Source organism: Bos mutus, chromosome 14 (assembly GCF_027580195.1).
Source record: "Bos mutus isolate GX-2022 chromosome 14, NWIPB_WYAK_1.1, whole genome shotgun sequence".
In the NCBI taxonomy this organism is placed as follows: domain Eukaryota; kingdom Metazoa; phylum Chordata; class Mammalia; order Artiodactyla; family Bovidae; genus Bos; species Bos mutus.
The window spans coordinates 69,266,644-69,281,819 of record NC_091630.1 but is presented as its reverse complement, the minus strand read 5'-3'; the positions used below and the strand labels follow the sequence as shown (position 1 = coordinate 69,281,819).

The 15,176-nt window shown below is 67.2% G+C and overlaps 2 protein-coding genes across 4 annotated transcripts in view; one reads left to right on the top strand and one right to left on the bottom strand.

Annotated features, from left to right (window-relative positions):
* BOP1 (BOP1 ribosomal biogenesis factor) overlaps positions 1 to 15,176 on the top strand; it is an 18,917-nt gene extending 3,741 nt beyond the window's left edge. Inside the window, exons 3-16 of the mRNA XM_070382578.1 lie at positions 2,626 to 2,706; positions 12,321 to 12,475; positions 12,552 to 12,669; positions 12,746 to 12,847; positions 12,926 to 13,138; positions 13,214 to 13,375; positions 13,446 to 13,526; positions 13,604 to 13,673; positions 13,760 to 13,892; positions 13,974 to 14,154; positions 14,235 to 14,523; positions 14,596 to 14,680; positions 14,756 to 14,863; positions 14,943 to 15,176. Of these exons, the coding sequence (XP_070238679.1) occupies positions 2,626 to 2,706; positions 12,321 to 12,475; positions 12,552 to 12,669; positions 12,746 to 12,847; positions 12,926 to 13,138; positions 13,214 to 13,375; positions 13,446 to 13,526; positions 13,604 to 13,673; positions 13,760 to 13,892; positions 13,974 to 14,154; positions 14,235 to 14,523; positions 14,596 to 14,680; positions 14,756 to 14,863; positions 14,943 to 15,096 (1,932 nt within the window). The 3' untranslated portion in view covers positions 15,097 to 15,176. The remainder of the gene's footprint in view (positions 1 to 2,625; positions 2,707 to 12,320; positions 12,476 to 12,551; positions 12,670 to 12,745; positions 12,848 to 12,925; positions 13,139 to 13,213; positions 13,376 to 13,445; positions 13,527 to 13,603; positions 13,674 to 13,759; positions 13,893 to 13,973; positions 14,155 to 14,234; positions 14,524 to 14,595; positions 14,681 to 14,755; positions 14,864 to 14,942) is intronic.
* On the bottom strand, positions 8,683 to 11,035 carry SCX (scleraxis bHLH transcription factor). 3 transcript variants are annotated; one of them, XR_011466806.1, is made up of 3 exons: positions 10,135 to 11,035; positions 9,390 to 9,495; positions 8,683 to 9,283 (listed from the first exon to the last, which is right to left on the bottom strand). XR_011466806.1 is itself a non-coding variant. In XM_070382590.1 (2 exons), the coding sequence occupies exons 1-2, from the start codon at positions 10,705 to 10,707 to the stop codon at positions 9,451 to 9,453; spliced, it is 618 nt and encodes a 205-aa protein (XP_070238691.1). In that variant the 5' UTR covers positions 10,708 to 11,035; the 3' UTR covers positions 8,683 to 9,450. The 3 variants fall into 3 exon arrangements, 2 of the variants coding, with proteins under 2 accessions (XP_070238691.1, XP_070238692.1); XM_070382590.1 differs by having other exon boundaries at positions 8,683 to 9,495; XM_070382591.1 differs by lacking the exon at positions 9,390 to 9,495.

Sequence of the window (15,176 nt, the reverse complement as noted above, 5' to 3'; positions counted from 1 at the left end):
TTTCTCCTATTTTGTTTTCATACTCTTTCATACAAAAGTTCCCATTTCTATTAGTTCAGTCTACTTACCACATTCAAGAATGTAACAAAAGACTCACTAAGGGTGCCCAATGTGGAATTACCGTTTTCTAGGTAACTTACATTGAGTTCTGCCCAAACTGTCTGTGCCTGGAGCTTAGGAGCTTCCTGCAAACCCTTGGGCAGGAGGCGCTTTTCTAGAAGCAGTGGGCAGGGTGCTAGGCGGGTCTGGCGCCTGGGGAGGGAGCAGGCCGTGCCTCACAGGTTGCTTAGTGAGGCCACCTGAGGCAGGGCACTCTGGGCCTGTCCCAGAGAACCCCGGTGCGACCCAGAGGCTGGAGCGGGGGCCCCCGTGGGGGAGCTGTGCCCTGCCTGGCCCAGCATTGGACTCTGTTGTCTCTGGTGATGAGAGTTCAGGCGGAGAGTGGTGGTGTCAGTCTGGGGTGACATGAGTGGGTTTGAGGGTTCCCACGGCACCTCTCAGTTGGTCAGAAGCATGTCAACTTCTGTGCTCCCCAGAGCTCTGGTAGCTCTTTCCTCAGAGGCTTAACACATCCCATTTAGGGGTCCAGGTGGGGTAACCTGTGTGGGGCTCTCACGTGCAGCACAGCAGCTCTTCACAGCAGTCCTGCTAAGAACCTGGTGCAGAGGGCAGCAAGAGGGGAGGGCAGAGCAGCCCGCCTAAGACCCCCACTGTGGGCTGCTCCCCCGGGGCTGGCCCCCCAGATCAGCGTGGGAGCACACAGACGCTGCCTCTCCTCAGGAGGAAACTCAAACCTTTGTAGCCGAAGTTAAAAACTGCCTCAGCCATGCGAGGCTGCAGCCCTTCCCGGGAGAGGCCTATCGTGGTCGCCTGGCCCCCTTGGCTCAGGCAGTTGCCTTCAAAACCTCACTTCCCTATGGTCTCGCCCGCGGGCCCCCAGCCATCCACGTGGGCCCATTAGGGCACCCCCACACAACGTGGCCTTGAGCCCGTCTGGGGGTGGGTGTGGGTGGCTTGTGTGCCGAGTGGCTCTGGGCAGACCCCACCATCTGGTGCCTGCGTCTGAGGATGTGGGGGCCGGGGCTGGACCGTGTGAGGAAGAGGAGGAAGAGGACTCTGGCCCCCCCCCCCCGCCCCCCAGTCTCCAGGCTTTGGAGGGCTGCGGGTGCTCAGTCGGCCTGGTCCCCGCTCCGCTGGGTCCCACGTTGCGGCTGCCCCCTGGTGGCGGCCGGCGACACTGCCGGTGCCTCTGGAGAGGCTGTCCCGTGCCCTGAGCAGGGCCCTCGCCGCCGGCGGCTCTGGCAGGAGCCCAGAGCCCCACGGCTGGGTGTCCCCCCAGCCGAGCCCCCGCCGGTGTCTGGCTCCGGATGGCACTGGGGCTGCCACGCCTGTGGTTGCTGCCAGGGCCCGGGACCGTGGCCTGTGGTGCAGGTGGTGCAGGGCCCCTGGGGCCTGAGCGGCCGGCGGCCAGAGCAGGGCGGCCCATGCGGGTCCTGGCCGCCACGGGCTGGCCTCAGGGTCTCGAGGAGACTGACAGCAGCTCCCTGCAGGGTCCTCCCGGCCTGGGCCCTGGGCAGGTGTGTCCGCTGGATGCTCCGGGCAGGGTGGGCGGGGAGCTTGGGCCGGGCTGGCCCCTGTGCCCCCTCCCCACAGGCCGCCCGCCTGGTAGGGCTGACCCACTTTCAGTGGGCAGGGCTCCCACAGCGCACAGCCTGGGGAGTAAGGGTGGGAGAGACGTGGAAACCGAATCTCGCCTTTTCCTGGCCTGGAAAAAAACTTACTGTCCCAGCCTCCTCACACGGAGGGAAAAGCTGGCGGGCGGGAGGAAGAGCTGCCGGGCGGCTTCTGGCTCCTGCCTGGGCAGGGGAGCGGGGCTCCTGCTCCTGACGCTTTACTGCCCCCCCGGGGCGGGGGAAGATACGGGCTGTTTTCCCCATCAGTCCCAGTTCCGGTACACCGATTCCCACCCCACCAGGGGAGGATCTGTTTCCAGGTTGGGGTGTCAATGCCCAGTGGCACCCACTCACTGGCCTGGTGGGAGGGGTCAGCCCAGGGCCAGTCCTCCCAGCGCTCCGAGGGTGTGGGTGCCTCTCCAGGCCCTCAGCCAGCTGGGCTAAACGTGCTGTCCTCAGGCTGAGGGTCTGGCCCTAGGATGGGCCGGGGTGGCCCTTGTGCTAGTGGCTGATATCGAGAGCCTGGCTTCCCCTAGATGGACTGGCCTTTATCTGTTGCTGCCAAGAGGCCACCCCTGCTTTGTCCTCTGACCCTGGGCTGGCTCTGGGCTCAGCTGGGCCTTTGAGCCAGGAGCCTTGCAGCTGTTTTTTACCTTAAGGAGTGCGGGGGTGGCTCACCTGGTGTCAGGCCCTCTCTGGGGTCTTCCCCCTGAGCTTGGATATCTTGATGGCCCTTGACAGAGGTTCACCCTGGGTGGAACCCTCCTCCCCAAGAGACCCACTTAGATTGGGGGTGTCCACACTCTTTTCCTGGCAGTGGGACCAGGTCAAAGCTGCTTAGAGATTGTGGTGCGGGACCTCAGCCCCAGTGTGGGCAGGAGGGGCAGGGTGCCCTGGCCCACAGTCTGCCCCAGGTCCTGAAGTAACCTCTCCCACTGTCTTCCCTTCCCAGGCCAGGACCCCGTGCTCGCGGATGGAGGTGGCAAGCATGCCAGGCGAGGACGAGTATGCGGAGGACAGCTCCGATGAGGAGGTAGGCTCATTGGAGGCTGCCCGCTTGCAGGGTGGGCTGTGTGGCCACCGCAAGGCCTGAGTGGGCGTCCTGGCGTGGCCCCAGGCCTGTCTGGAAGAGCAGTTTCAGGGTCGGGGACACATGACTGCAGGAGTGTGTGTCATCACGGGCAGGGCGGCTGGGCGCGGCGCGGCCACCCTGTGCCCATGTCCTGGCCCTGGACTGTGGGGGTGCCTCTGGCAGGCAGAGGGCACCGCATCTTCTGTGGGGGCTGTGCTTCCACTCTGGGTGGACGTGGACAGGCCTCCCCCGGCAGCCAGCCTGTGCTGTTGCCCGGGTTGGGGTGGGGGTGGGGGTAGGGGCAAGCCCAGCCGGCGTCTGCACTGGACCCCAGGGGCAGGAGGCGGGCGCCCTGTGCTCTGCCCCCTCCTCCCCGGTGTCCCAGAGGCCCGACTGCCATGGCCCTGGGTGAATCTGGTCCTCCCGGTTTACGTCTCACAGGGAAAGCCTGCTGACAGGCTGGGGTGCCCCATCTGGCCAGAGGTGGCTGTGACTCCGCTGCCCAGGGCTGCCCATGGGCTCTTGGGGGGTCTGAGGCTCAGGGGCTCCCTGCTGGACGTGATGGGTGCTCCCCTGCCCACCCCCTCACTGGTATGTCCCTGCCGCCTGGGTGCAGGGCCTAAGGCCCCTCTGCCCACTGCCCTGGTGTCAGCCCCGGTGTCAGCCCCCCGGATGTGAGCCTCCTCGGGCTGGGGGGCCTGCAGAGACTGCGGTCTCCACCCCTAGCAGCTCTTCCTGCTGCCTGTCAGGGGCTGTCCCCGGCTGGGAGACACGCGCCCCCTCCCCTGCACGGCTTCTACCCCCATCCTCCGCTCTTTTGGCAGCGGCTGCAGGAGCCTTGGCCGCCCGCCCGATTCAGTCTCTGTGCGTTCAGAGAACAGAGACAAAACAAAATAAATTGGTTTCCTGGCCGGAGCAGCGGGCGCACTCAGTGAAGGGGGGCCGTGCAGCGCAGCTCCCGGCCTGTCTCCCCCTCCCAGGGGCTCTGGCTGTCGGCAGCCACATCCTGTCGGCTACTTTTTTATATTCGGTATTTTGAGAAATCGATGATGATTGTAAATGGAGTGCAGAGGCCGGGGGAGGGGCTTCGGCCCGCCCGCGGGGAGGTGCTCCTCCTGGCCTGCCCCATTCTGGAGCCGCCGCGGGGGCTGGGGGGGCCGCTTCCTCCGGCGATGACTATCCCATATGTGGGCCTGAGTGACAGCAGGAGCCGGCTTCTGCCAGTGCAGCCGGCCGCGGCCCAGGGGGCGGCAGGGCTTGGCTCTCGGGGCCAGGCCCGCCTGGCTGAGGCTCTCCAACCTGAGAAGTGCCCCCCACCCCGTCACGGCGTCTCTGCAGGGTGGGCTTCAGGAAGGGGCTTGGGAGGCTGGGGTGCGAGAGCACAGGAGGGGCGCAGGGACCCCCACCCCCGGCTTTGGTTGGCACCTGTAAGGGCCCGCAGCCCCAGAACATTGGTCGTGGGGTGTCGGGCGGCCCCTTCTCCGCAGCATCCTTGGAGGTGGTTCATGGTGCCAGGACCCCACTCCGGCCCTGGCCGGCCTCCAGCAGTGGGCAAGGGCGTCCGGACAAGGTGTGTTTCTGGGGAAAAACCTGAGGGGTGGCAGTGCCCAGCCTCCTCTTCCCTGGGCCTTGTCTGAACTTAAGGCCTGGGCTGGGGGACCCTGGGGCTTCTAGGTGCTCTGGCTGCTGGCCTCTGCTGGGCCCAGCTTTGGGGTCCCCTGCCCTGGGCGCTGGCCGGTGAGTGAGGGTTCCCCTTCTCGGAGGGACACCCGCGCCCTGCGTCCTAGCTCGGCCTCGACGGTGCCATCCTCCCTGTTCTCACCCTGGGCAGCGCCTGGCCTGCGGCCCCTGGCCGAGCCACCAGCTTGGCGGGGGTCCCTGCGGCCGCGAGTGGGGGAGCCCCTCCCCCATCCGCCCGCGCCCCTCCCCCACAGACGTGATCTCATCCGGCCGCGGGGGGCGGGGGCGGGGGCCCTCACAGGCGGTCGGGCTCCAGCCTGGGGGAAGGCTCCAGCCTGGGAGAAGCTGGAGAAACTGAGGCCGGGGGGTGGTGGGCCGAGAGCGCGGGCGGCGGGCGGCCCCCTCCGCTCTCCCGCAGGCGCCGCTGACGGCCTCCCGCTACCGAGCGGCAGCAGCCTCGCTGGGCCCGCCCCGGCGCGGCGCTCGGCGCGCTCGCTGCTGGCGGCGCGGCGGCGGCTCGGGTTTCGAGCTGTTGTGCAGAGCGTGCCTCTCGGCTCGGCTGGGCCTCGTGGGCTGCCGGCCTCCCTGGCCGCCCCCACACCCGCGACTAGGCTCCGGCCGCCCCTGCCGTCTCCCCACCGCCTCGCCAGAGAGGGGCCTGGGGCCCGGGGCCTCGCAGGTGGCCTTAAGGGGTGGGTGTGGTGGCCGTGACCTCGGGGTGCCCCGGGTCCCTCTGCCAAGTGCCACCTCTGAGCCAGGCCCGCCGTGATCCGGTGTGCGGGGTGCTCTCCTTCTTCCAGGACCAGCCACCCGGGTCCAGTGGTCCCGGTCAGGAGACAGGGCTCCCCTGGGGGGGCGGGGCGGGGCAGGTGAGGGTGGGGCGCCTTCAGAGCCCACCCTTCTCTGGTCTGGGTACGCGGGCTATAGAGGCCTGGCCTGCCATGTGCCCACCGGGAGCCAGTTTTCTGGGTGGCAGGAGCCCAAGCTGGGGGTCTCTGCAGGGACAGAAGGGGGTGGGGTTGCCCTCAGACTGGAGGCGTGGCCCCAGAAGCTGGGGGCTGGCAGCCAGGTGTATGGGGGGCAAGTCCTGTCTGAAAAGTGGTTGACGGCTTGGCTGCAGAGTGGGGACCAGGCAGGGCTGGCGCTGGAGGCTCTGGGCGAGTCCCCGCAGTGGGATCTTGGAGGTGGCCGCAGTATCATGGAGCTCAGAATGGGTGTTTGGCACTCTGTGGGGGCCATACCCGTTTCCAGGGACCTGAGGCGTTTCTGGGAGCCACCGCCACCGCCGCACGTGGGGACGCCCACGCTCCCTGGACAACGGAGAGGGTGGGGGTGTCTTGGGTATCTGAGGACCCGGGAGCAGGGGGCCTCCCTTGGTGGGGGGCCCTTGGTGGAGGCAGACTTGCTTCTTTGCCCTTCAACAGCCCTGAGGCACTGATAGGGACTGAGGAGTGGGTCAGGGGCCAAGGAGTGGGTCGGAGGGTCCCAGGGCCCACACGTGTCCAGAGGTTCAGCAGCGGGCCTGGGTGACAGCGCTTCTCTGAGGATCATGCACAGCAGGGGCAGTTTGACAGGGGAGGTTTGGGAGGGGAGCTTCAAGTCCGAGTTCCCGGCACCCCCACCCCCACGGTACAGCGGGTGGGCTCCACTCAGCCAAGCCCCACAAGGCCCCTCTGCTGGCTTTGGCCTTTGGGACCAGAGGAGGCCCAGAGGGACCTGGCCTTCTGCCTCGGGGCTGTCGCCCAGGGCTCCTCGTGTGGGTACCTTGTGGAGGTCCAGCTGCAGCAGGTGGCCTGGGGCACGCGGCTGGGCCACCCCCCACCACAGAGGGCGCTTTGCGGGAGGAGGGGGAGCGGGAGGGAACACTGCCGGCATTGTAATCGGAGCGGGGCAAGGGGAAGAGCGCGCCAGAGTGAGGGCGGCTGACCCCGCGCTCCCAGGGGACAGGTGGGAGAGGCGAACGAGGAGAGAGTGAAGGATTCCAGAGGTGGGCCGGCTTCCTCTCCCTCAGACAGACACGGGAGGGAGGCGGGCAGCGGGCCAGCGCCGTACCTGCAGTTCCAATCTGCGGTCCTGACAGCTGCAGCCACTTTGGGGAGGGGGAGGGGGAGGGGGCTCTTCGAGAGCGGAAAAATCCCAGCCGACACATCAGCGGTGGCCGCGGTGGCCGGAGCTGCCGGGGGCGGGGCGCCTCACGGATGCGCTTCCGTGTCCCCCTCCCCGCTCCCCGGAGAGTGCGGCCGAGAGTGCGGGCCGGGGCGTCTGGGCCCTGGAGGGGTCGGCGGGCGCGGCCCCTGTGGGGTCACATGTGCTTCCTGGCAGCCGCAGGTGCTGTGCAGGGTGGGGGCGGGCCAGCCCAGGGCAGGCAGCCTGGTGACGGGTCACGTGGTGCCGCCAGCAGCTCGTTCCCGGGCTGGGGACAGGGAGCTGACAGCCTGGCCCTGACGGCCATCGGAGCGTTTCCAGGCCTGCTTGGCCTCAGGAGCGGCTGCTGGCCCAGGGTGTGAGCCGTGCCCACTTTTCACTTTGCCGCACAGGGCACGCGTGGGGCGCTGGGTCCTGGGCAGGGAGTGGGGCTCTGGTGTACGGGGGGCCCGGCTGCTGCAGTGGACGGCCGAGTGGACTCGCGCCCGCTGGGGCTCGGCCGGCCCACCACCCCCAGTCTGGTTTGAATTTCTGGAGCAGTGGAGGGTGATGGTGTGCTTCTCCCCGCCCCCGCCCCTCCTCTCCCGCTGGCTGGCGGGCCAGGCCCTCGGCCTCTGCTGCTACCGGTGCAGCTCAGAGAGCGACCGGGCCCACTGCCCAGGCCTGAGGCCGGCCAAGCTGCAGCCGCTGTCGAGTCCCAGGCCCGGCAGCTGAGGGCCTGGCTGCACGTCCTGTGCCAGGACCTGCTCCCCGCAGGGACCGTCCCAGCGGCCTGTCCTCTCCTACTGACTTGGCACCCCCGAGACACCCTCCAGCCTCACTCTGCCTGTCCTTGTGCTCTGTGGGGAGTCCCTCACGCTCACCCCCACCTTTGTGCGGGGCATGCTTCCCACCTTTCCCCCATCTGCCCAGCACCAGTCTGGCTGTGAGGTGGGCACCTGTCTGACTACGCCTGACTACCTGTCTGTCGTCTCTGGAGGATCTATGAGGGGGTCTGGGCCCTCACCCGGCCCACGTATGCGTGGGCAAGGTGGGTGGTTTAGCACAGGTAGGCCCCAGACTGTCCCCACAGGACTGCTGGTGCCCAGTGGAGCAGGGGCGGCAAGCTTGGAGGCCCTCGGGAACGCCCTTCCCAGGTCGGTTCTCCAAGTGTCTTCAGTGCCCAGGAGCAGAAGAGGTACCTTTCTCAGCCCTTAGCGGGACCCCCATGTTCTGCCTGAGAGTCCTGGCTCTCTAGGCAGGTGGGGGTGGGGGGCTTCTGCAGTGACCGAGCGTGCCCTCTCCCCCTCCTGCTGGCCAGCTGTAGGCTCCTGCAGGATTAAGGAGAGGAAATTTGGGGTTGGGTTTCTCTCTGAGTGGAACCTGCCGTTGTGACTTTTTATTCTGTTACATTTCTATCAGATTGGACACAGCACCCCCCCAACCCTTAATGGCTCTGGCTTTGAGAATTTCCTCCAAAATTACACCACTGCTTCCTGCTTCTTGGTTCCCTGGAGCCCGTCTGTTAAGAGGAGGGGGCAGCTCTGGGCCTGCCCTGTTGGGGTGCCCACGTGGGCCTCGGCACCTGGCCTCTCCTGGGGCCCCGGGTCGGCCCCTGGCACTCTCAGCCCGGCTGCCGGAAGTCAGGCTGCTGGTCAGCGTGGGGGGGGGCGGTGCCTCAAGGCGCTGCCCCCAGCTTGCTTCTCTGCTGTGCCTGTGAGCTTACGCCACTAAGCCGTAATTGTCACCTGCAAGATTTTAATGGTCAGCCAGCTGTGCGCAGCTCCGAGAGGCCTGAACTGCCCTCCTCATGGGCAGGTGGGGCCTTCAGGTTAGCTGGGTGGGTGCAGGGGCGGGCGGCCAGAGTCCTCCACTGTAAGCAGGACTTCTGGGGCCAGGGCGGCCTAGGGTGGGCACCTGCCACCTGGTTCACACCCTCAGGCCTGCACAGACTGGGAGCTCCTTCTGCCAGACAGTGCCCCGCCTCCCACTTCTGGGGCTCTGCGAGCAGGGCCTGAGGTGCCAAGGCCCAGGAGACCAGCACGTTGCACGCTGTACGCACTGCCCTTGCCTTCAGGGCGCCTGGACCCCTGGTGGCCCTTGGAGCGGGGGTGGGGCGGGAGTGCTCCCTGGCTTCGGCCTGTCCCGCTCTGTCCCTTGCCAAGTGCAGGGGGGCTGTCGTCTTTCCTCGCCCTCTCCCCTCGCTGGTCTCCAGACCCCGTGCTGCAGTTCCCTGGCAGCGGGGGCTGACCCTGAGCCCTGGAAAGTGGGGGCTTTCCCCAGGAACCAGGTGCCTTGGCCCAGGGTGCCCGGGACACGAACAGACCACAGCCCTGAGGGCGAGAGTGTGGGCTCGGATCTGCTCAGGACGGGTTCTGGGCTGCTCCAGAGGACAGCGTGCATCTGCGTTTGGAAGATACTGTTTTGTTTTTAATTATACAAAATTTCCAGACTTTATATTATGATATCAAAGACACAGAATGCTAGCACATAATGGCCAGAGGAGAACCAGGTAGCGAGCCAGCACGGAAAGTTCCAGTGGGGCCGGGCAAGTGCTGCGGTGGCCGCGCGTCCCACCGCCTGTCTGTCCATCAGCCCCACTTGCAGCTGGGGCCAGGTGGGCCTGGGGGTGCCCTCAGCGAGGCCTGTGCCTGAGTCAGGTCTGGGGCTCTCCGTGGATGGCCCAGCGTCGCCTCTAACTCCGGATCGCCGTCTTTCTGTCCCGGTCCTTGCTCTGCGGAGGGGAGGGCAGTGTCAGGGCCCAAGCGGAGGCCAGCACCAGCCTGTGCCTCTGGACTTCCCCATGGGGTGCGCTGAAAGCACCCCCCTTCCACGCTCACCCCGGCTTCCCCGAGCAGTTTGGGGAGGAGAGTGCGCTGCTGCATAGCCGAAATTGTAAAATTAAATCTCCCAGATGTTCAGGCCCCAGGAGCTCACGCGTGCTGTCTGGAGAGGAAATGGGGATTGGGGAGAGCCGCGCCGTATTTTCTCCCTGCTCACCCTGCTCTTCCGGTGCCACCACGCGCAGCAGGCGCCGTAAATCAGAGCCGGCCAGCGTCTCCCGCAGCAGGGCCCTCTCCCTCAGCCCCCGAGTCTCTTGCCAGCCTCCTGCCAGCGGATCCCACAGCCACACTGGCGTCAGAGTGGGCAGCCGGGTCCAGGGAGGGCAGGCAGGTGCCCAGTAAGCCTTAGGCCACGTAGAGCAAGCGGACCCCAGCAGGATTTCCTCACTGCCCCCAAGTGCCCTTCCCCTGATGGCAGGGTAGGTGGCCAGAGTTGCTTGATCAACCCTGGTCTGGTCCCCTAGCTTCTTCCCCGTTGGTGTGGGTCCTGCCTGGGTCTCTTCCCTCTCTGTCCCCACAGGAGCCTGTGTCCTGGGGACCCGCCAGCTCTAGCTGGGCCCTCCTCATCTTCTCTCTCCCTGGACCTGGGGCTGCGGGTGTCACAGGCGCTGCTGGGGGTTCTGCCTGCTTCTGGCCCCGCCCTCTCTGCCCAGCAGGTGTGGGCTGCAGGGGTGGTTTGGAGGTGGGGGACGCCCCATCCTCCTAGCCTCCCTTTCCGTGGACACCCCGCGGCAACACTCACCAACTTTCTCTGGTTGCTGAGGCAGAAGGTGCAGATCTGTTTGGGCTGGGCGTTCTCGCCGTCACGGGCAGGGGGTGGGGGCGGCGGGGGCGGGGGGCTGCCGGCACGCGATGCGTGGAAGAAGGCGGGCCCCGAGTGGCAGGGCTGCCCGTCGCCGCAGGCCTCGCCCACCAGCAGCACGTTGCCCAGGTGTGAGATATAGCTGGAGGCCAGGCGCAGGGTCTCGATCTTGGAGAGCTTGCGGTCAGCGGGCTCGGTGGGGATGAGCGTGCGTAGCGCGGTGAAAGCCGTGTTCACGCTGTTGGTGCGGTCCCGCTCCCGCGCGTTCGCCGTGTGCCGCTGCCGGGGCTCGCGGCCCGGCCGCCCTCCGGGCCCCAGGCCACTGCCCCCCACCCGCCGGCCCCCGGCCCGTCTTCGGGCGCCCTGGAGGCCGCAGCGCGCCGCGTGCACACGGCAGGGTTTCTCGTCTGAACCCGAGCTCTCGCTGCCTCGGTCCTCGTCCTCCGACAGCGGGCTCACTTCAGGGTACAGGTAGCGGCCGGGCGGCGCCGAACGCAGCATTGCGAAGGACATGGGGCCGGCGGCCGCCGTCAGCTCCGTCGCGCGCCGCACATGCCGCCGCCACTGCCGCCCGGGCCAGGGGCACGCGGGTCTCGGGGCTCCCGCGGTGGCGGCTGCGGCGCAGCGCGCACGTGTGCGTCCCGGGCTGGAGCGGGGCCGCGGGCCGGGCCTTTATAGCCACGGCGGCCCCTCCCCCGCGCCGGCCCGCCCTCCTCCCCGCCTCCCAGCCCCTGGAGGCCGCTTGGAGCAGGGGCCCTCCGTCCCTCTGCCTTCTCGCGCCGTGGTGAAGGGGCCTGGAGCATCCTGCTGTCTTTGCGGGGAGGGGAGAGTGGGCGCCCCTCGGGGGTGCGAAGCGCTGCTGCCTCCCCTCCTCCCTCTTAGCAGGGGACAGGAGGGAGGGTCAAGAAGGATCCGTGACCCCGGCCTTCTCACTTGGCATGACCGCCTTAACCCAGATGCCCTGGCCCCAGCGCCTGGCCACACCCTGTCTGTCTCTCCCTCTCATGTACACTTGGGCCTTCTGTGCCCAAAAGAGGGCACGAAGGCTCTCTGAGCAGCTGGAGTCCAGCCCCCGGCCCCCTCAGCTGCCCCCCTCAGGTTGTCGTGGGGCTCACCTGACGGCACAGCCTGTCTTTCCTGCACCTGCCCCTCCTGGCACCACCCTCCAGGTCTGGCTCCTGCCTGCACTCTTGCCTGAAGAACCCCCCCACCCACACCCTGTTCCCTGCTAAATGCCCCATGGGTCTTTCCTGGGCCGCCCACATCTGTCCAGTCCAGGGATGGCTGTGTGGACTCGGGGAGCACAGGAGAAGGACGGGCATTCCCAGCAGTGGGCAGGGACCTGGGCACGTATGGAGGAAGGCAAGCAGGGAGGACTCAGGTCAGCAGGCTGGGGGCTGGGCAGGTGCAGAGGGGCCGTGCCCAGAGGGTCCTGTCCCTGTCCGGGTTCCCAGGTTGCCTGCTGTGCAGTCTCATCTGGGCCCCTCCCCCTGTGGCTACTGTTGCAGGAAGCGGCCGCCTGGGCAGCAGTCTCGGTGCTGGGTGGAGGGAGGGTGGCGGCTGGCAGGGGCCTCGACCAGGAATGTGTGTCCAGGAATGTGACTGCTCTGCCCACTGAGGGTGGGGTGGGGGCAGGGCTGGGAGGCTGGGGGAGCCCCTGAAAGTGTGCCAGGCTCAGTGCAGCGGACTTTGTCTCTTCTTGGAGTGGACTGGTGGGGTCTTCCCTGAGTCCCTGCCCATGGCTACCCAGTTTTGCCTAAGGCCCCAGCCAGGGGAGGGAGCCCACGGGCGATGAGGTCACCCTTGCCTGTGGCTGCCCAGAGCCCTGGCCAAGGAATCCAGGGGGGAGGCTCTGGGGTTGGCACCACTTCAGTGGAAAATGTGAAGGTACAACTCCGGCGCCTCTGAGGGTCTGGGTGGGGGGGCGGATAGTGCTGGCCGTCCTGCCACGTCACACCCTGGGGAGAAGCTCAAGTCAGGGTGCCTGGGTGCTGCTCCTGCAGCCTGGAGGCCAGCCCCTTTGCTCTGCCTTTCCCCTTCCTGGCCTGTGTCTTTCTCTGAGGGGCTTCGAGGGAGGGGTGGGCACGGTGGGTATCTGCTGCTGACTCGCGGGCCTCCTGCCCCAGGACATCCGGAACACGGTGGGCAATGTGCCCTTGGAGTGGTACGATGACTTTCCCCATGTGGGCTATGACCTGGACGGCCGGCGCATTTATAAGCCCCTGCGCACCCGCGACGAGCTGGACCAGTTTCTGGACAAGATGGACGACCCTGACTACTGGTGGGTGGGCGTGGGGCGGAGCCTGCGGGCTGGGCGGGGCGGGGCCAGGGCCAGGGCTCTGACTGGGTCCCCCCAGGCGCACGGTGCGGGACCGGATGACGGGACACAGCGTTCGGCTGACGGGCGAGCAGGTGGCCCTGGTGCAGCGGCTGCAGAGGGGCCAGTTCGGGGACGTGAGCTTCAATCCCTACGAGGTAGGCGGCAGCTGCTGGCCCTGGGGTTGGGGGCACCTGCAGGGCCCAGGCCCACCCTCCTCTGCTCGCCCCCCAGCCAGCTGTGGACTTCTTCAGTGGGGACCTCATGATCCACCCAGTGACCAACCGGCCTGCAGACAAGCGCAGCTTCATCCCTTCCCTGGTGGAGAAGGAGAAGGTGGGTGTAGGCCATCCTGGGGGTGCACCTGCCCACCCCACCCCTGCCCCGGCCCCCCTCACCCTGCCGTCTCTGCAGGTCTCCCGCATGGTTCATGCCATCAAGATGGGCTGGATCCAGCCTCGCCGGCCTCGGGACCACAGTCCCAGTTTCTATGACCTGTGGGCCCAGGAGGACCCCAACGCGGTGCTGGGTCGCCATAAGATGCACGTGCCTGCTCCCAAGCTGGCCTTGCCTGGCCACTCGGAGTCCTACAACCCGCCTCCCGAGTACCTGCCCAGCGAGGAGGAGGTGGGCCTGGTGCATGGTGGGGTCTGGGCTAACCCCTTGCCCGGCCCGGCTCCTGGCTCACTCCTGCCTCCACAGTGCCTGGCTTGGGAGCAGCAGGAGCCTGAGGAGAGGAAGCTCAGCTTCTTGCCGCGCCCGTTCCCGAGCCTGCGGGCTGTGCCTGCTTACGGCCGCTTCATCCAGGAGCGCTTTGAGCGCTGCCTGGACCTCTACCTGTGCCCACGGCAGCGCAAGATGAGGGTACGCCGGGGTGCCCAGGCAGGGGCGTGGAGTGGGGGTGGGTGCAGCTGACCCTGCATCCTCTTCTCAGGTGAACGTGGACCCTGAAGACCTCATCCCCAAGCTGCCCCGGCCACGGGACCTGCAGCCTTTCCCCACGTGCCAGGCTCTGGTGAGCAGACAGGGCAGGTGGCAGGGAGCAAAAGCTTCCGAGTGTCTGGTCTTTACCACCCTGCCCTTTCTCTGCAGGTCTACAGGGGCCACAACAGCCTTGTCCGCTGCCTCAGCGTCTCCCCAGATGGCCAGTGGCTGGCATCAGGTGGGCACGCAGTGGGGCAGCTCCGCAACTGGGCAGGGTGGGCTGGCCTGGAGGGCCAGGTACTGAGGGCCTGTCTGCGTGTCCAGGTTCAGATGATGGCTCGGTGCGACTCTGGGAGGTGGCCACTGCCCGCTGCATGAGGACTGTGCCCGTGGGTGGTGTGGTGAAGAGTGTCGCCTGGAACCCTCACCCCACCGTCTGCCTGGTGGCTGTTGCAGTGTGCGTGAGGCCCGGGGTGCCCAGGGTCGGGGTGGGGGGACAGACCCATGCCTGAGGACCTCCATGTGGCTCTGACTGCAGGGAGGACACGGTGCTGCTGCTGAACCCGGCCCTGGGGGACCGGCTGGTGGTGGGCAGCACGGACCAGCTGCTGAGCGCCTTCACCCCACCCCTGGACCCCGCCTCACAGCCCGCGCACTGGCTGGAAGCCTCCCAGGAGGAGCGCCAGGACGGCCTGTGGCTGCGCATCCACCACGGGAAGGTGGGCGGAGGGCGGGGCGTGGGGCGGAGGGCGAGGCCCCGGGGAGGGGCCGAATCTCACCCAGCCTCACCTCCCTGCAGCCAGTAACGCAGGTGACTTGGCACGGGCGCGGGGACTACCTGGCTGCGGTGCTGGCCACTCCGGGGCACACCCAGGTGCTGATCCACCAGCTGAGCCGGCGCCGCAGCCAGAGCCCCTTCCGCCGCAGCCATGGCCAGGTGCAGCGTGTAGCCTTCCACCCCACGCGGCCCTTCCTGCTCGTGGCTTCCCAGCGCTGCGTCCGCCTTTACCACCTGCTGCGCCAGGAGCTCACCAAAAAGCTGATGCCCAACTGCAAGTGGGTGTCTAGCCTGGCAGTGCACCCGGCAGGTAAGGGGGTGTCCTGGTGGGAGGGTGGCACTTGGAGGGCCACCAAGTCCTCACCACCGAATTTGCCCCCAGGTGACAACGTCATCTGCGGCAGCTATGACAGCAAGCTCGTGTGGTTTGACATGGACCTCTCCACCAAGCCATACAGAGTGCTAAGGTGAGATGCTGGTGGGCAACTGGTCACTTCCTGCCCCGACCCCTGCCTCACTGAATCTGGTTCCCCCCACCCCAGGCATCACAAGAAGGCCCTCCGGGCCGTGGCCTTCCACCCCCGGTACCCGCTCTTCGCATCTGGCTCTGACGACGGCAGTGTCATCGTCTGCCACGGGATGGTGTACAAGTGAGTGTCAACGGCCCCGCCTGCCCGCGCCCCTTGGGGACGGTTCCACCCACGTCCTGAATCTCTCCTTCCCCCACAGTGACCTGCTGCAGAACCCACTGCTGGTGCCCGTGAAGGTGCTCAAGGGGCACGCCCTGACCAGAGACCTGGGGGTGCTTGACGTGGCCTTCCACCCCACCCAGCCTTGGGTCTTCTCCTCCGGGGCTGATGGCACTCTCCGCCTCTTCACTTAGACACCCTGCTTCTGGGGCGGGGCAGGTGGGGGTGAGCAGCACATGTGCCCTGGACTCTCAATACAGGAATTTGCTGGGTA